The sequence below is a fragment of the Lepus europaeus genome, chromosome 21 (genome assembly GCF_033115175.1).
Source record: "Lepus europaeus isolate LE1 chromosome 21, mLepTim1.pri, whole genome shotgun sequence".
Classification (NCBI taxonomy): domain Eukaryota; kingdom Metazoa; phylum Chordata; class Mammalia; order Lagomorpha; family Leporidae; genus Lepus; species Lepus europaeus.
Window position 1 is genome coordinate 55951851 of NC_084847.1, and position 20589 is coordinate 55972439.

Genomic DNA, 20589 nt, shown 5'->3' on the forward strand with positions numbered 1-20589 from the left:
CTGTTCAACACGGCCCCCGCATGGCCGCCTCCTCTGCCTCCTCCCTCAGGGTCCCTTCCCCTCCTGGAGAGAGGGAGGGAGAAGCTAAGCTCCATCCTGGGTGGGGCGAGGCGGAGACTAGCCCAGCTTATCAGTCGCAGGGTGATTGCTGTCCCTCCGTAAGGGACAGGCACCACCGACAGGGCCCAGGAGTGAGAACAGAGCTGATGGAGCTGGGACACTTGGGGGACTGAAACACCAGAGGGGAACGACGCCCTCTTTACCCGAGCCGCGGCCCCACAGGCTGAGCGACTTTTCACAGCCCCAGACCTCTCTGGCCTCCGCCTCCTAATCGACAGAGAGAAGCCGTCAGAGCTGGATCCAGATTCCGTGTTAATCCACACGTGCTCACGAACATCCAAATAACATGGGCTTCTGCAGCCAGAGGACCGGGACCGGGGCATCAGGCCCCCCGACCTCCCTAAGGAGGGAGGGCGGCCTCAGCAGAGGGACGGTTGTGAATTACCTTCCTAACGCAAAGACACGTGACTCGGAGCCCGTGACTGTGCCAAGAGACTGCAGACCGACAAGGGAGTCACTGTCTGGGACCGGGCCTGGCCTGTGGGCCACATGTATCTTGGCAGTGCCTACGACCTGGGAACCTCTCAGCGAAGAGCCACATGTCAGATGGTGTTTCCTACGGAGCGCAGAGGGAAGGGGCCAGGGCTCGCTTCGTCCACTGGTGCCTCCCGCGCGGCCCCTCCGCCCTGCCCTCTGAGTGATGTGGAGGCAACGAGGCTCATGTCCCTCGTTTCCTGTTTATCATTCTGCCCCTCCCCCCCCCCCAGTTGGCATTAGTGCAAGGCTGGAACCCAGTAGATGCTCACCCACTCATTCAAAGGATGTCTGAGCACCAAAAACCTAGCAGGCAATGGCCTAGGTGCTGGCTGGGGATACTGGTAAACCAAACGAGGTCTTACCATGCGATGCCAGGGAGCAACCTGTCGACGGACGCAGGTGCTGCTTCAATGGCTGCCTGCGACCCTGGAGCCACTCACATGGACCCCAGGCCCACCGTCTGCCCTGCTGCCCGAGCCTGCACCCTGGGCTATGCGGACCTTTGTCTTCCCAGCCCCGTCTGCCCCTGGGATTCTTACACACAACACTAGATACCCATTTTCCACAGTGTTGGGAAGCTACTCGATTTACTATTTACCCAAACACAGAAACTAAGATTTTTTTTTTTTTTACCTCAATGTCATCAATAAGTTCCTTTTTTCTTCGACGAATGTCCAAAAGCTCTTCCCTTTCTTCTAATGAAAGGTCTTCAGGAACTAGAAAAAACAAAAAACAACAACAATCCAACAATGAAGCCACTGCCGTGGAGGCTAACTCTGCAATCCTAGGGAGGCCAAAGGTGGGAGCACAGCAGTCTGGGGAGCCGCTGGACCCCTTCCTTCCTCTCCAGAGTAAGACGGGGGAACTGGCGACACCAGACACACCCGAGGGCAAGGCCACCCGACCTGACACAGACAACCAGCGCGAGGGCCAGCTTCAGATCTAACGACACTGGCGTGGGGCGCCATCACCCCATCAAGTCTGGCCCACGCAGCCGCCTGCTGCACTCGGGGGACACAGCATGCTTCTCGGTCCTCCTCCCCCAGCCTTGAGATAAGCCTCTAACATGCAAATCGCACGGAGGGCCAGTGGCCACACCTGGGGGAGCAAAATCGGTGGGATGGCAGCAGGCTAATACGGGTCCCCCACACCTCCCAGAACCGGGTGACTGTGCACATGCAACTGGAAATAGAAGAACGTGCCTTTCGATCTCACCAGACTGGGGGAAGAAAAAATCTGCTGGGAGTATCAATTGGCATGGTCACCCAGCACAACCTGGTACTGCGTGCTAATAACCGAGACGTGCAGGCGTGCAGGCTGTGGTTGAACTGTGTAGGTGTGTAAGATCCTGGAGAAATTCTAGAGCACTCCAAAAGTAGGTGAGTACATTCATGCCGGGAAGTGCGCTTAGCAGATAAAGAAACAACGCACACACCCACCCAGAGTAGAACGTGTTACATGATGTGTATTTAGGCGAGGGAATCCCAAACAGAAGAGGGTAAGTGCAACTATGGGCAACACATGAAGGATCTCAGGGAAACAATGTAGAAAAGAATACTTTATAAAACGCGCAACTAATCAAAAAACCAGACTATCCATTGTTTAGGAACACAAGTACAAATGTAACAAAGTGAAGAAACAGCTGCAAGGAACAGCCACCTCCAGGGGGGAAGGAAGCGCGGACGGGACGCTCCTGACAGGACGCTCCGGATGGGACATTGGGCAGCGTCTGGCCTAGGAGTTACGATGCTGGTCAGGATGCCCGCGACTCACTTCGGGCTATTTGGGTTCGATTCCCGGCTCTGGTTCCTGACCCCAGCTTCCAGCTAACGCAGACCCTGCAAGGCAGCGGTAGCAGCCCAAGTAACTGAGTTCCCGCCACTCACATGGGAGACCTGCACTGGGTTCCTGGCTCCCAGCCCCCCTGGCCATTGCAAGCATTTGAGGGGTGAATGAGGGGACAGAAGTTCTGTCTCCCAAATGAAAAAACATATTTTTAAAGTAATGTCAATGTTCTTTTGCTAGTAAGTATTTTTGTTCTTTAATATAATTTTAATTTCAAAGTCTTAAAAAAGTTTCTAAAGTTAAGTATTCTCGAGTTTAAAAGCTTTTTCCAGGGGATGGCATTGTAGCGCAGTGGGCTAAGCTGCCACCTGCGATGCCGGCATCCCATATTAGCACTGGTTTGAGTGCCAGCTGCTCCACTTCCAATCCAGCTACCTGCCAATGGGCCTGGGAAGGCAGCAGAAGACGGCCTACGTGCTTGGGCCCCTGCCACCCATGTGGGAGACCCTGATGGGGTTCCAGGATCTGGCTTCCACTGGCCCAGCCTTGGTTGTTGCAGCCATTTGGGGAGTGAACCAGCAGATCAAAGATCTCGATGTCTCCGTGCGCGCGTGTGTGCGTGTCTGCCTTTCAAATAAATAAATCTTTATTTTTTTTTAAGGTTTTTTTTTTTTTTTTTTGAAAGGCAGAGTTAGAAGAAGAGACACAGAGGTATCTCCATCTGCTGGCTGCAAAAGCTAGGGCTGGGCCAGGTTGAAGCCAGGATCCAGGAGCTTCATCCAGGTCTCCCACTTGGGTACAGGGGCCCAAAGACCTGGGCCATCTTCTGCTGCTTCCCCAGGCGCATTATCAGGGAGCTGGATCAGCAGTGGAGCATCTGGGACTCAAACCAGCACCTGTATGGGAAGCTGGCATTGCAGATGGCAGCTTTACCCACCATGCCACACCACAAAACTAGTCCCTAAATAAATCTTAAAAACATTTTTTTTCCCTACGAATCAGTTATGATCACTCTGGGAATTTATGAGCCTGAGAAATCAGCGCCAAGAAGGTGCTATTTCTAAGTATCACTGTACCTGGCACACTTCCACTCAGAAAACCCACTGCTCTTCAGTAACTGAAACCGACAAAGAAGGTGCTATTTCTACGTATCACTATACCTGGCACACTTCCGCTCAGAAAACCCACTGCTTTTCAGTAACTGAAACCGACAGTCAAATTGAAAGAAACCAAAATGTTGGTCATGTCCCCTCCCTTCAGCGAGGCAAGGAGGTTTCACATTTTCAGGGGCCGCCTGACGCAGAAGAGGTGTTTATCAGGGAAAGTACCTTCCTGAAGGCAACGACCACCTGCAATAACAGAAGGACAGGTCCATTCCTGTCCTCATGGACACGCAGGGAGCCCGGCACGGGTCTACTCAGCGAAGATTTTCCATCAAGACACAAATTAAGAACATACTTGCAACACACATGGAACGCTAACAAGCATGGGAACTAAACGAAATTTTGCAGATTACTGTATTTTCTACAGATCATTTTTCATAAACTTTTTTTTTGCCCCAAATAGGGGAAAAAAAAAGTGCTTTACAAAGACCCAGAAGACACACGCTACTAATCCAGAATTTCTACTTTCCTGTTTCCATGAATTCAGCTTGAACAATCTATCGCGGAGCGACTGAGACTGAGGAAATGAACTGCCATTTACTGAACCAGACGGGGCTGCAGGGGTCAACAGGCCCTCCCAAGCCAACTAACGAGCTCTGAGAGGAGTCATCGCTTTGTCCATTTTATAGTGCAGGAAAGACCACGCGAGACCTACTGCTTTTCTCTGGAGAGAGAGCGAATATTTGAGGAAATGACGGCCACAATTCCTCACATTTGATCAAGGCAGGAGCATACATGTCCAAGACGCTCGGCAAAGCCAAGGAGGGGGACCCTGGTGGTTCAGGAAGTCACGGCACTCGGCAGTGCCGCCAGGGACCCAGCCTTCCCATCCTGCCTTGCAAGGCACTGGCTGGATCCTAGACAGTTCCCATCCTACCAGCGGCTCCTGGCAGCAGCCGAGGCTACACGCTTCCCTGCTCCTGCAGCTCCCTCAGCCTCCCGGGTCAGAAGGCCCTGGGCGGCTCCCCCTGAGTTCTCCCTGCCCGGGGCCCAGGCCTGGGGTCATTATACCAGCCAGCAGGGGAGGACTGCACGTCTCCCACAAAGAGCCTCGAGTTGGGAGATGGCGTGAGAGCGGGCAGGGAATGGTGCCTCCAAAATCAAGCGTGTAGATCGTTTTAAGACAGAGAAAACCAAAATGTAAGCGTCCACACAGGTCAGACAAAATACAGCAGCATGCAAGCAGCTTTTGAACCCCAAAAATGCAGAAAATGAAAACCAGTCTGAACAGAGGTTTTTTTTTTTTTTTTTTTTTTTAATTTATTTATTTGAAAGGCGGAGTGATAGAGCAAGGGGGAGAGAGCTCTTCCATCCGCTGGTTCATTCCCCAAATGGCCACAATGGCCAGGGCTGGTCCAGGCCAAAGCCAGGAGCCTGGAACTCCACCTGGTACCACCTTCTAAGGGGCAGGGGCCCGAGAACTTGGGAATTCTTCGGCTGCTTTCCCAGGCACATTAGCACAAAGCTGGATGGGGCCTGGAACCACCACTCCAATACGGGACGCCGGCATTGTATGTGGTAGCCTGGCTCCCTGCACCGCAGCACTGGCCCCTGGGTAGAGTTGCAATTCAACCCTGAGTAGACAGGCAGTTCTTCTTTTGAGAGAGTTGGCCTACAGTTTCTCTCCTACCTTGGCGATGCCCAGGGCTGGCTGACAGCAGAGTGAAGACTGGGAAAATCAATCTAAATACCAATGACTTAACAATAAGGGTCCCAAGCTCCTTCTCATCAGAATCTCTCTCAGACTTCCATGATTCTCCTTTCAGCAACACCTATCATTTCCTACCCTTTAAGGCCCTAAGGAATTAGAGTGCTGACCAGTTAAGTTTCCAGTAAGTCTAACGAGAATTTGCTTGTCTACAAGAGTGAGACATTCTCTAAGGTGGGAACACGGTACTGCAGTCATGCAGGAAGATTCTCACTGTAGTGCTTAGGGGTGTAATCTTATTACACCTGTACTCTACTCTGAAATACTTCCACAGGAGAACTGAGCACAATGACAGCAACTGTTAAGTCTATCTGATGGACACACAGGCATTCCCTACTTACGCTATTTTCTAAGAGTTTTTTTTTTTTTTTTTTTTTTTTTAAACAGGCAGAGTGGACAGTGAGAGAGAGAGAGACAGAGAGAAAGGTCTTCCTTCTGCCGTTGGTTCACCCCACAATGGCCGCTGCAGCAGGCGTGCTGCGGCTGGCACACCGCGCTGAACCGAAGCTAGGAGCCAGGTGCTTCTCCTGGTCTCCCATGGGGTGCAGGGCCCAAGCACTTGGGCCATCCTCTACTGCACTCCCAGGCCACAGCAGAGAGCTGGCCTGGAAGAGGGGCAACCGGGACAGAATCCGGCGCCCCGACCGGGACTAGAACCCGCGGTGCCGGCGCCGCAGGTGGAGGATTAGCCCAGTGAGCTGTGGCGCCAGCTGAGTCTGATATTCTTACAGTTGAAAAAAACACTCGGTGTCTTCAACGGCTAGCGTCATCTCTTGTAGCATTCTCTTTTAGGTTATCTGATGAAGGCATGGATAGAATATACGGGAACACTCATGGACACATTTTACAGATTAAACCAGTAAAAGCAAGGGAGGTGTGTGATCAAACACTTCTGGACCAATCTCTGCACCCCTCTGCCACCTCAGTGTCCGCTGTGCTACTCCTGTGGACACCGGAATGCACAGGGAGACCGACAGCTGGCTGTCCGAGCAGCTGCTGCTGTAGCTCTGCCAGCATCTGTTCGTGTCGTCACACCGTTGGTGGTCACACAAGCCGTCTCGGTTACACATGTGAGGGCCATGTGAAAGATGAGACGTCACACACACTCAGAGAAGGGATCCCTACTTATCCAGGCTTCTTTCTCAGCAGCATCCCAGTTGCTGCCTATCAGTGGCAGAGCAAGGTGCCGATCCACTTACTGGCCCTGTCTATACTGGCACTGGCATTGACACCCTGTTAGGCAAGAAGAAACAAGGGAGTCATGGCTAATCTTTTCTTGCTCAAGAAATCTAGTGGTGGGGCAACACTGTGGCATAGCAGGTAAAGCTGCCACTTGCAGTGCCGGCATCCCATATGGGCATGGGTTTGAGTCCCGGCTGCTCCACCTCCTATCCAGCTCTCTGCTATGGCCAGGGAAAGTAGTATAAGATGGCCCAAGTCCTTGGGCCCCTGCATCTGCATGGGAGACCCGGAGGAGGCTCCTGGCTCCGGATCTGCACAGCTCCAGCCATTGCAGCCATTTGGGGAGTGAACCAGCGGATGGAAGATCTTTTTTCTGTCTCTCCCTCTGTCTGTAACTGTAACTCTACCTCTCAAATAAATAAACAAAATCTTTAAAAAATAAATAAAAGAAATCTAGTGGCTTGTTTTTCTAACTGAAAAAGTTAATACACGGATATGGTTACACACATGTAAGCATGCATGCACATAAAAGGACACATAGTGAAAAAGTCCCTTCCAACCTCAATAAGGATGTTTTCTTAGAAAAAGGGGAAGGGGGGCTGGCGTTGTGGCACAGCAGGTAAAGCCGCTGCCTGCAGTGCCAGTATCCCATACGGGCATCAGTTCAAGACCCGGCTGCTCCACTTCTGATCCAGCTCTCTGCTGTGGCCTGGCAAAGCAGTAGAAGATGGCCCAAGTCCTTGGGCCCCTGCACCCACATGGGAGACCCAGAAGTCCCTGGCTCCTGGCTTCGGACTGGCGCAGCTCCAGCCTTTGCAGCCATCTGGGGAGTGAATCAGTGGATGGAAGACCTCTCTTTGTGTCTTTACCTCTTTAACTCTTTCAAATAAATAAAACATTTTTTTTTTTGACAGGAAGAGTTAGACAGTGAGAGAGAGAGAGACAGAGAGAAATGTCTTCCTTCCGTTGGTTCACCCTCCAAATGGCCGCCGCAGCCAGCACACTGCCAGCACACTGCGCCGATCCGAAGCCAGGAGCCAGGTGCTTCTCCTGGTCTCCCATGCGGGTGCAGGGCCCAAGCACTTGGGCCATCCTCCACTGCACTCCCAGGTCACAGCAGAGAGCTGGCCTGGAAGAGGAGCAACCGGGACAGAATCTGGCACCCCAACCAGGACTAGAACCCGGGGTGCTGGCACTGCAGGCGGAGGATTAGCCATGTGAGCTGTGACACTGGCCACCAAAACAAATCTCTAAAAAAAAAAAAAAAAAAAAAAAAAAGGGAGAAGTTGGATAGGACATGGAGAAGTCAGGACTTGAACTTGTTGAACTTGGGCATGTTGCTATGAGATCACAGAGTCCCAAGCAGCATCTTAACCAGTGCACCGAACACTTGTCCCTGCCCTAATTCTTGATGACAAATATAAATGTTTCCATAAGGCTGGGGTGGGGGGAGGAAACACGATGAGAAGGCACCAGGAAGTACCTGCCAGCGAAGTTTCAGCTAAGAATCAGGACCAAAGTCTTGTAATTGAACCCAAGTCCTTGTCTTTCTTAGCACTAGCCTTCCAGACACGGATCTGCAAAGTATGTTTTGGGTGCAGGTTTGTATGAATTTATTTAAAGTGCACAACTGGGGATTTCTTCGAGCTAAGCTGGACTGACAGGAACTGGATTTATCCTCTTTCCTGAAAGGACTTAAAATCCTTGGGCCCCTGCACCCACGTGGTAGACCTGGAAGAAGCTCCTGGCTTTGGATCAGCTCAGCTTTGGCCATTGCAGTCATTTGGGAATGGAAAACCTCTCTCTCTCTGGCTCTACCTCTCTAACTCTGTTTTTCAAATAAATAAAAATAATTCTTAAAAAAAAAAAGGCCTGTAATTCCATACCCTGAAAAGTATCTTTCACCAAAGAAGGTGAGGGGCAGGTGTTGTGTGTGGCGCAGCAAATTAAGCCCACAGTGGAGCAGCGGTCAGGTACTGGATACTCTGCTCCCCATCCACCTTCCTGTTGAAGCACCTGGGAGACAAAGATGATGACTCAAGTGTGCTCTCTCTCTGCCTTACAGGGAGATGAAAATAAACATTTTTTTAAAAAGTGCACGGAAAATGGAATTAATAGATAATGCACATTTTCCATGAACTCTTTGAAGAACCTACCTGTGTCACGGCCTATGTATCTGAGTTTGCTGGTGACTGCTAGAGGTATAACTGAGGAAGTGCAACTCTTTCAGATTTGGTTGCAAAACGAAATGTAAGAACTATCTGATGAAGGAATAAGAGTCTCGTCGCTGCTACCACACATCTCAGTGGTGGGCACCCGGCCGGGTGGTTAAGATGCCACGTGGGACACCCACGTTCCACGCTGGAGCACCTGGGTTTGAGTCCTGGCTCCGCCCCTGACTCCAGCTTCCTGCTAATGTGCACGCTGGGAGGCATCACGTGACGATTCAAGTACTTTGGTCCCTACCACGCACGTGGGAGACCCAGATTACGTCTTTGGGCTCCTGGCTTTGGCTTGTTGTGGGCCTTTGGGGAAAACTTTAGAGGCTGGGAGTGCTCTGTTTTCCAAATAAAAAAAAAATTTTTTTAAAGCCTCAGCACAAACATGTGTAAAACCTGAAGAAGGAACACTCTGTTGTGTAACCAGTGCCTTTGAGGGGACATCACTGTGTGGAGAAATACCAACACCACTTAGGCTGAGCAGACAAGCGATTCGGATCAGTGGACTCTGATCACAAGGAAGCTTTGCAAATGCCTTGACCACCTGAGCTTACTTTTATGTGCATGCAGAATTACAAAAGTTTTTTAAATCAATGTCTAAGTAAGTGCAAAGAACTCTTTCAGTCAACATAAAGAAAAAGATCCAGGTGAGAAGCAATCATTGGGTCTGGTTTTGTTCTTTGCCTTTTCCTTCTCAGTGGAACCTGAAACAAAGACGCACCTTATGGCTGACAGAACCGACGGGACCACTGCAGCCCCCCGCTGTGCGGCACACACTCTTGCCCAGCACACGTGGAATATTCACACAAAACACTCCCGCTCCATTTTGAAATGTTTCATGAATTTCAAAGGGGTGGCATGGTAGACACAAGGAAGTGCTTTGCTCAAACTCACTATCAAGGAATGGGGAGGTGTTAGTCCAAGGCTACCAAGTTTCAGACAGACAGGAAGCACGGCTTCAAGAGATCTACTGCACAGCATGGTAGCTATAGTTAATAATTTATTATGCACCTGAACAGTGCTAAGGCGGGTCGTCAGTGTTTTCACCATTCACACACAGCACGTGACACCACATGGTTATGTTAGATAGCTTGACTCAAATATTTCACAACATATACATGTATCAAAACATCACAGTATACATTGTAAATAATCCCTGAAACAATTTTATTTGAGACATGCGCACACACATACACACACACATACATACACACAGAGAGACAGAGACAGAGAGACTCCTATCTGCTGGAATGACCACATGGCCGGGACTAGGCTAGACAAAACCAGGAGCAGGAACATGATCCAGGTCTCCCATGAGGGCGGCAGGAAACCAGTCTCTTGAGCCATCACTGCTCCCTCCCAGTGTCTGCATTAGCAGGAAGCTGGAGTCATGAGCCAGAGCAGGAATCAAACCAAGGCATTCCAACATGGGACACGGGTTTCTTGGGCATATTAACTACAAGGCTAAATGCCCACTGAATACACACAACTTTCATATGTCAGTTATATTTTTTTTAAAGATTTATTTATTTGAAAGGCAGAGTTAAGAGAATTAGAGAGAGGGAGATCTTTCATCTGCTGGTTCACTCCCCAAATGGCTTCAACAGCCAGGGCTGGGCCAGGCTGAAGTCAGGAGCTTCTTCCAGGTTTTCCATGTGGGTACAAGGTCCCAAGCACTTGGGCTATCTTCTGCCACTTCCCCAGGTACAGGTAGCTGGAACAGAAGTAGAGCAGCCACGACACGAACTGGCACCCATATGGGATGCAAACACCACAGGCAGTGGCTTAACTCACCAGGCCATATGCTGGCCCCTGTCAATTACACTTCAACAAAGCTTACACAGAAAGATTAATATATTTACTTCTTAGAATATATAAGGTGAACAAACTTCATATATTTCATATATACAGCTTTAAGAGCATAATGATATTTCCCACCTTACCCTCCCTCCGTCCCAACCACCCTCTTATTTTCTCACTCCCACCCTCCTTATTTTGTCATTTTTCTTTTTCTTTGAAAGGCACAGTACAGAGAGATGGAGAGGGAGGTCTTCTACCTGCTGGTTCCCTCCCCAGAATGGCCACAATGGTTAGGGCTGGCCAGGCTGAAGCCAGGAGCTTCCTCCGGGTCTCCCACATGGGTGTAGGGGTCCAAGCACTAGGGCCATCCTCCGCTGCTTTCCCAGGCACATCAGCAGGGAGCTGAATCAGAAATGGAGCAGCTGGGACTCAAACTGGCACCCACATGGGATGCCAGTAGTGCAGGCGGTGCCTTAACCTGGTATGCCACAGCGCCAACCCCTTCTTCTAATTTTTACAATGACAAACTTTCAATTTTGTTTATAAGCACAAACTTAACTCTCCACTAAATAAAGAATTCCACAAGTAGAAAAACCACTGTTCTTCAAGAGTACAAACGGTGGGCTGGCGCTGGGCCCAGTGGGTTAAAGCCCTGGCCTGCAGCACTAGCATTCCATACAGGCATCAGTTCGAGTCCCAGCTGCTCCACTTTTGATGCAGCTCCCTGCTAATACACTTGGGAAAGCAATGGAAGATGGTCCAAGTCCCTGGGCCCCTGCACCCACGTGGGAGACCTGGAAGAAGCTCCTGGCTCCTGGCTCCTGGCTTCGGATCGGCCCAGTCCAGCAGTTGCAGCCATTTGGGGAGTGAACCAGAGGATGGTCTCCAGATGCTTCCACTTTGTTGTGAAACACCAGGACTTTATTCTTGTTATGTCTGAGTAGTATTCTATCATGTATGTATACCATAATTTCTTTATCCAGTTGTCAACTAATAGACATCTGAGTTGATTCCATATGTTATCTATTGATAACATTGGATGATACTCATTCTAACTGGGGTAAGGTGAAACTTGATTGTGGTTTTTATTTGCATTTCCCTGATGGCTGGTGATCCTGTGCATCTTTTCATGTGTCTGTTGGTCATTTGTATTTCATCCTTTGAAAAAAATCCTGTTTATATCCTTAGCCCGTACCTTAACTGAACTGCTTTCTTTGCTGTTGAGTTTCTTGAGCTCCTTATATATTCTGGATATTAATCCTTATCAGATATATAGTTTGCAAATATTTTTTCCCATTTTGTCAGTTGTCTCTTTATTTAGCGCTTCCTTTGCAGTGCAGAAACTTATTACTTGATATAATACCATTTGTCTATTTTTGCCTTTATTGCCTGTGCTGCTGGGGTTTTATCCAACAAGTCTTTGCCTATGCCAACATCTTGCAGTGTTTCCTCTAGTAATTTGACAGTTTCAGTTCTTAGATTTAGATCCCTGACCACCCTAAGTTGATTTTGTACAGGGTGTAAGGTAGGGGTCTGGTTTCATACTTTTGCATGCAGAGATCCAATCTTCCCAACTCCATTTGTTGAAGAGACTGTCCTTTCTCCAGGGAATGACTTTAGCTCATTTGTCAAAGATTAGTTGGTTATTCACGTGTGGATTAATTTCTGGAGTCTCTCGTCTGTTCCATTCATCCACATGTCTATTCTATTCAGTACCAGGCTGTTTTGATTATAGCTGCCCTGTGCTATGTCTTGAAATCTGGTATTGTGATGCCTCCAGCTTTATTTTTATTGTTTAGGATTGCTTTAGCCATGCAGGGACAAAGCTGACAAAGTTTGTGGGTTTTTTTTCTCCCTTAAAGAATAAGGCTCTGGGGGAAGGAACCACTATATTCCTAAAGTTGTACCCATGATAATGCATTCATTAAATAAAAGCTTAAAAGAAAACACAGAGCTAGACCTGCTATTTATGTTCAAACTGTGACATCGTTTAGAGGCTGGACACATCAAAGAAGCTAACCATGTCAGCAGAGGATGAGGCTTTGGGCCACATGATACCAGTCTTTCCTCTGGAGACTGAGTCCAATCACCCTGGCAATGAATGAATGAGTGAATCTGGCATACATAATGAAGTCCCAATAAAACTCAGTACATGGAAGAAAAAAAAAAAAGAAGGCTCAAAATATGATAGTCCCAGATCCTCCTACAATCAGGCACAAGACTGGAAAGTGTGAAGCGAAGCAGAGGTTCCCCACCTGCTCTTTTTCATACGGGCCACTTCTCCGCTGGCAGGCAGGGCTGTGAAATAGGAGTGTCCTGCAACTGAATTCTATCCAGACTCTGTTCCCCAGAGTCCTAGGAATGCTGTCAGTGGGGCCAGGATCAGTAGCCTCTGCATTCAGACCAGTGGTTGTAGAGGTCACAGGGGATGGGACTTCCCCTCTGGGGACCCAGCATGGAGCCCACTCTTCTACGACAAGCACCCCAAGTCTCCTTATGGTATCACCTCCTCAGCTCAAAACATTTAAAAGTGTTTCAGGTTTCTTCCTTGGAACTCTTAAGGAAACAATCAGCAACATAAAGACTGAATTCTCTGACCACAAAGCAATAAAGTGAGAAATCATTAACAGAACAGTGAAATAGTAAAACTCTTATTTGGAAATTAAATAAACAATTCTAGGTAAGTCATTGGTCAAAGAAGACAGCCTAATGTAAATTAGAAAATACTGAGAAGAGAGAATGATGTAAAAATACCAATACTTGTGTGCTATAGCTAAAACAATCCTTATCACAACCTAAAATGCTTATTTTAGAAAAACAGTTGAAAATGCTAAGTATCTACCCTTTTTTAAACAAAAAGATTTTAGTTATTTATTTGAGAGGTAGAGTTACAGACAGTGAGAGGGAGGGACAGAGAGAGAGAGGTCTTCCATCTGCTGGTTCACTCCCCAGATGGCCGCAACAGCTAGAGCTGCGCCAATCCAAAGCCAGGAGCCAGGAAGCTTCTTCTGGGTCTCCCACACGGATGCAGGGGCCCAGGGAATTGGGCCATCCTCTACTGCTTTCCCAGGCCACAGCAGAGAACTGGATTGGAAGAGGAGCAGCCAGGACTAGAACCGGCACCCATACGGAATGCCGGTGCCACAGGTGGAGGATTAACCCACTGTGCCACGGCACCAGCCCCTAAGTATCTACCTTTTAAAAAAAAGGGGAGGGGGTTGGTTGGTGATATGGCACATCAGCTTAGCATGCCACTTGGGAAATCCATACAAAAATGCCTGGTTTGAGTTTCAGCTATTTTTTTTTTTTTAAGATTTATTTATTTGCAAGGCGGAGTTACAGAGAGACAGAGGCAAAGAGAGAGAGGTCTTCCATCTGCTGGTTCACTTCCCAGATGACTGCAATGATTGGAGCTATGCCAATCTGAAGCCAGGAGCTTCTTCCGGGTCTCCCACGTGGGTGCAGGGGCCCAAGGACTTGGGTCATCTTCTACTGCTTCCCCAGGCCACAGCAGAGAGCTGGATCGGAATTGGAGCAGCCAGAACCCAAACTGGCACCCACATGAGATGCTGGTGCTGCAGATGGTGGCTTTACTTGCTACATCAAGTAGTAGCTACAACAAGTAGCTGGCACCAAGTTCCAGCTATTCTATTTCAAACCACCTTCCTGCTAATAAGCATCCTGGGGTGCAGTAGGTCATGCTCAAGTCCTTGGGTCCCTGCACAGGAGACGTGATAGAGTTCTAGACTCCTGACTTTCGCTGGGCCTTGCCCTAGCTGTTGCAGGCATATGGGGAGTGAACCAGGGGATGAAAGATCTCTCTATCCCTCCTCGTTTCAAATAAAACGAAAACTTAAAATTTTTTTTTTATTTTTTATTTTTTTATTTTTGACAGGCAGAGTGGACAGTGAGAGAGAGACAGAGAGAAAGGGCTTCCTTTTTTTTTTTAAGGTCTTCCTTTTGCTATTGGTTCACCCTCCAATGGCCGCCACAGTAGGCGCGCTGTGGCCGGCGCACCACGCTGATCCGATGGCAGGAGCCAGGTGCTTCTCCTGGTCTCCCATGGGGTGCAGGGCCCAAGCACTTGGGCCATCCTCCACTGCACTCCCTGGCCACAGCAGAGAGCTGGCCTGGAAGAGGGGCAACCGGGACAGGATCCGGTGCCCCGACCGGGACTAGAACCCGGTGTGCCGGCGCCACTAGGCGGAGGATTAGCCTAGTGAGCCGCGGCGCCGGCCGAAAACTTAAAATTTTTAAAAATAATCTAAAGGACAAAATAATATAGAAATGAAATTAATTTCTTACACACACTAAAGTATAGCCATTTTTGGAAAAGAATTTAGCAGTTCTTCACTCCTGGGTTCCATTCCTAGGTATATAGCCCAAAGACATAAAAATGTATGTCCATACAAAAACTTGCAGGCAAATGTCCAAAGCAGCACGATTTACATTAGTCAAATGTGAAAAAAATCCAAATGTCCATCAACAGAAGAACAAATACAGGTGTAGCATCTAAGGGGAGGGAGGTTTCTTCAAAAAGTTCATGGGAACTTTACTATCTTCTACATTAATTTCTCTGAGATTCTGAAGTATCCTCATGCACACAGGGAATGTTACTGAGCCATAAAAAGGAATCCAGTTCTGACACATGCTACAACATAGGCAAACCTTGAAAACATTATGCTAAGTGAAATAAGCCAGCCACAGAAGACTGCAGACCATATGATTCCATTTATAGGAAACGTCCAGAGTACGCCAAGAACAGACAAAACTAATTTGTGGTGATGGAAGCCAGAACAGTGGTGCATCTGGGAGAGGTGGGAAGCACTGCCTCAGAAACGGCACGACGGGACCAGCTGTGGTGCCGCAGACGTTACTGCTCCCATCTGGGTGGCGGCTGCCCAAGCAGATGTATGCGAGCTCGAGCTCCGGGGACACATTTGTTTATTGTCCTTAAAAGTCTACATACGAGGGGCTGGCGCCGTGGCACTGCATCTAAAGCTGCTGCCTGCGACCCACATGAGTGCAGATTCGAGTCCTGGCTGCTCCACTGCCAATCCAACTCCCTGGTAGTGCGCTTGGGAGGCAACAGAGGCTGACCCAAGTCTTTGGGCCACTGTACCCATGTGGGAGACCTGGAAGAAACTCCTGGCTCCTGGCTTCAGATCAGCCCAGCTCCGATCGTTGCAGCCATTTGGGGAGTGAACCAGGAGATGGAAGATTTTCCCTCTCATCTCTACCACTGGCTTTCAAATAAATAAAATAAATTCTATGTAAGTAACTGATCCCTCTCAATTCTTCACAAAGAGAGGGACAATTTTTCTGAAAGATACTGAAATAGCATCCCAAGAATCTGTTGCACTCTAACAGAACCGACACTTGCCAATGACACACAGCTATACGGAATGGAATTGCATTTCTTAACTTAAAAAAAAAAAATCTAGAGATTAAAACAAATTCCTGGGGCAGGAGTCTGGCTGAGCAGTTAAGACACCAGTTAGGATGCCTGCGTGCTACATCAGAGTGCCTGAGTTCACGTCCCAGCGCTGCTTCTGATTCCGGCTTCCTATCAGCGCAGACCCTGGGAGGCAGCAGTGACGGCTCAAGTGGTTGGGTGCCTGTAACCCACAAAGGAGACCTAGATTGGGTTCCAGGTTGCTGGCTTTATCTTGGCCCACCCCTAGCTGTTACAAGCATTTGGGGAGTGAACCAGTAGTTGAGCAATCTCTCTAAATTTCTTTTTACAATTTTTTTTTTCAGGCAGAGTGGACAGTGAGAGAGAGAGAGAGAGAGAGAGAGAGAGAGAGAAAAGTCTTCCTTTTTGCCGTTGGTTCACCCTCCAATGGCCGCCACGGAGCACCGCGCTGCTCCAAAGGCAGGAGCCAGGTGCTTCTCCTGGTCTCCCATGGGGTGCAGGGCCCAAGCACTTGGGCCATCCTCCACTGCACTCCCTGGCCACAGCAGAGAGCTGGCCTGGAAGAGGGGTAACCGGGATAGAATCTGGTGCCCCAAGCGGGACTAGAACCCGGTGTGCTGGCACCGCTAGGCAGAGGATTAGCCTATTGAGCTGCGACGTCGGCCATTACAATATAATCCTCATATGTGTATATGTTTACACAGATATAAAACCGTACTAACGGCTGCCTAGGATGACACTTCGGAAGACCACTGCCGTTATTCTACTTCTGCCCTAGGTGCATACACCTACCACCAGGTGAGGCGGTTTCTGCACCTGCAGGTCATGACCCTTCCCAAATCAGCCTCTTGAATTCTGTATAAACATCCTCTTGACATCCACCGTGCCAACCCACAAACGCTGCTCCTCCCGTATGCTGATGTAGCCAACCACCAGCAAGTACCAGGGCCCTGCATGGCAGGTGCCCTGATGAACACAGTGGTAAGGGGCAGTTGACTGCCCTGTTCAATCCAGCTAAACCCAACAGAAGGGTCAAGGACTAAGTTCTCAATCCTTATGCAAGGTCTTTCACTCAGATCACTGATTCCAGCTTGTTTTCTACGGTAGCTTCTTACGAGTCGGTCTACAGACCTTCTTCTCCATCAGAATCACTTGCATCCAGCAACCGTGCTCCCTAGGGTTGGCCCAGGTTAAGCTGCAAATTATTGTTTTGTTTGTTTTTTAATTTTTTTTGACAGGCAGAGTGGACAGTGAGAGAGAGAGAGAGAGAGAGAAAGAAAGGTCTTCTTCCTTTGCCGTTGGTTCACCCTCCAATGGCCACCGTGGCCGGCGTGCTGCGGCCGGCGTGCTGCGGCCGGTGCACTGCGCTGATCCGAAGGCAGGAGCCAGTTGCTTCTCCTGGTCTCCCATGGGGTTCAGGGCCCAAGCACTTGGGCCATCCTCCACTGCACTCCCGGGCCACAGCAGAGAGCTGGCCTGGAAAAGGGGCAACCGGGACAGAACCTGGCACCCTGACCGGGACTAGAACCCGGTGTGCCGGCGCCGCTAGGCGGAGGATTAGCCTGTTGAGCCACGACGCCGGCCTTAAGCTGCAAATTATGTCTACGGGGAAACCCTGCCTGTGAGGTTTATAGCAGTCTTATTCATAACTGCCAAAACCTGGGAACAACCAGGATGCCCTCAATAAAGGAACGGATAAAGAAACCGGGACACGTCCATACACTGGAATATCACTTGGTGCTATCAAGCTGTGAAAAGACATGAAGGAACCGTAAGTCCATACTGTAAGGCAAAGAAGCTACATTCCATATGCTTCCAGCCACAAGGTGCGGTAGAAGGGTCAACGCTTGCCAGGAGTTCAGGTGAACACAGGGAGGGACAGGCAGCAGAGGACTCTCGGGGCAGTGAGATGCTTCTGTTTACGTCTGTTATAAGGGGTGCGTTTGTCAGAAACCACACAACCACACAGACCAAAGAACGAACCTTTCTGTAAGCTCTGGACTTCATGCAGCAACAATGTGTCAGTACTGGTTCACCAACCACAACAAACCTCTGGCACACCGGAAGATGTCAGTGACTGAGACAACGAGGCGAAGGGGAGCAGATGAGAACTCGTGCTTTCTGTAGGATTTTCACACAAATCCAAATCTGTTCTAACAAATACAGCCTATTAATAACATTTTAAAAATAGGGACAAGGACACCCAAACCTACCCAGTGATTCTCTAGCCACTCTGAAAGCAATCCGATGAGTTAATCAGACCAATCAGCAAGTCCTCGTGAAGAGCCCACAGAGGATGAAAGGCGGCTCCTGATCAGATTTCAAAAATGCTCAACCACGATGCCAGAAAAATATCACCCAAATTTAAGATTAGGGGCTGGTGTTTGGCCTAGCAGTTAAGACTCCACCTGGGATGCCAGCGTTCTCCATGTAAGTGTCTGGGTTTGAGTCCTGGCTCAGCTCCCAGTCCGTTCCTTGTTCACGCACACTCTGGAAGGCTCAAGTAATCAGGCGCCTGCCATCCATGGGGGAGACCTGAATGGAGTTCCTGGCTCCCAGCTCTGGCCCAGGCAGCCCTGGCTGCTGCAGGAATGTGAGGAGTGAACCAGCGTGCTTGCTTTCTCAGATACAAAGAAAATTTAAGAATATATTTCATTCTTTGCATTGAAGTTATTTTCAAAATCTTTGTCCTGGAGAAGTTAGTTAAGATAAAAATATTTTCATAACCAATTTACTGTATCCGTAAGTGAATTTTGACTACAAATGTGTAAAATCTGAATCAGTAATTGTGTTGCTCATGGCATTCACACACACACACACGTGCGCTTCCATGTCTATATCAGTCCTTTTCCTCGGATGCATTTCATTTGCTCTAATGAATTCCGACAGAACCTCACACATCATCTTGAGTGGTGCAAAGCAGCAGCATCTCCCTGCACAGCATCGTTACCCGTGTAAAATTCAGTAAGCCATGCTGATTTGCTGCTTCGTTGCTATCTCTTATGAGAATGTCAGCTCCCAAAGGCAGGGCTCTCGGCTACCTCGGCCATCACTGGACCTAGCACACAGCAGGTGCACAAAGGTGTTCACACAAGCTGCTCTAAGGATTAGACACGCATATCTGTTCTTTTTTTCTTTTGCAATTAAGAGAGCTATTTCATACATTTTCACAGTATTAGTGTGTTTCTGAAAACAAGGGGCCTGCACTGTTCACTCTCGTATGATGTAGAAAACCAAAGTTTGGGGAGGAGGAAAACACCTCCAACAACTTTTTTTTTTTTTTTAAGATTTCTTTATTTGAAAGTCAGAGTTACAGAGAGAGAGGGAGAGACAGACAAAGTGATCTTGCTATCCACTGGTTCATTCCCCAGATGGCCTCAATGGCCGGGGCTGGTCCAGGCCAAAATCAAGAGCTTCAGCTGGGTCTCTCGTATGGGTGCCAGGGGTCCAAGCACTTGGGCCATCCTCTGCTGCTTTTCCCAGGCCATAAGCAGGGAGCTGGATAGGAAGTGGAGTAGCTGGCACTTGAACCACACCCGTATGGGATGCCAACATTGCAGGCGGCAGCCCTACCCACTACACCACAATGCCAGCTCCTCCAACAGCGTCTTAGTAAGATGGCCACAATTTTGTGTCAGTTTTCAAGTGTGCAGCATTTTAAGATGCACAACCGGTGAGGCTGCCTGATCCCAGTGAAGTGCCCCTCCCCCACAGTCACAGCATCCAGTTACCCAGTCCACAGACTCATCTCCTTGGCCCTCACCCCAGTGGTCTAGGCGGGCACAGACCTTACATACAGCAATCGTCTTTGTGTTCTTTGGGGTCCCTGAGGACACAACCTCCGTAATTTCAGGGAACACCCAAATGGAGAAAATACCACCTCTGAGAAGCTGGGGATGCAGGAAGCTGCCACGGCGGCCAGCGTGTCGATGGCCCCCTCCCTGGTGGAACAGCACGCAGCTCTGGGCCGCCACACACCTGGGCAGTTGAAAAGGAAGGCTTATGGGATGCCACAGGCAAGGACAGAGAGTGACACACGGCCCTCTCCTAGTGACAGTAACTGAACTTCTCAGGAGACGTTACTTTGATTCAAAGTTTGCAGCGGACCCATTTTGGAACATTTAAATGTGATCAAGACAGGTCAAAGGATAAAGTGTACACAGACACCTGCAACTTCGCAATGCCTTAAAACAGAAAGACGGACGGACACATGACAAACAGAAGGCACATGACCAAGCATGTGTGGGGAAGGGGTCGCTGCGCTTCATCACCGTAAAATTCTTTCAGCTTTCCTGAGTATCTGAAGTTGTTGGGGATAAAATGTTGCAAAAATTTTGAAAAATCAAAACACAAAATAAATACCATTTTAAAGTCTTATGTTGGCTAAGAGAATTCCACAGGTTTCTAAATAATGGTTAATGCCATTCTCCCTTAATTCTCTATGTGAGGAACACCTGACAAAAGAAAATTATCTCTGTTTTCCTCTTCGAATATTACTAAATGTTCCTAAATAACCTGCACCGTCTGGCTCCTCAAAACCACAAACCCTGGTGCCATTTCCAAAAGCAAGTACAACACTGATTTTCAGCTCTGGAGTTCCCCTCTGGGCCCTGGTGCCCCAGAGGCCCACAATCCTGTACACTGTGCCCAGAAACAGCTCAGAAGCTGCAAATTAAGCACACCCTCACCAAGTCAGAGGAAAAAATGAAGAAGTTAGCC

General features: G+C 48.9%; 1 protein-coding gene across 1 annotated transcript in view; it reads right to left on the bottom strand.

Moving 5' to 3' along the window:
• Nucleotides 1-20589, bottom strand: part of CYTH3 (cytohesin 3) — a 105295-nt gene that overhangs the window by 16898 nt on the left and 67808 nt on the right. The window contains exon 2 of the mRNA XM_062180535.1: nt 1231-1313. Within this exon, the coding sequence (XP_062036519.1) occupies nt 1231-1313 (83 nt within the window). The remainder of the gene's footprint in view (nt 1-1230; nt 1314-20589) is intronic.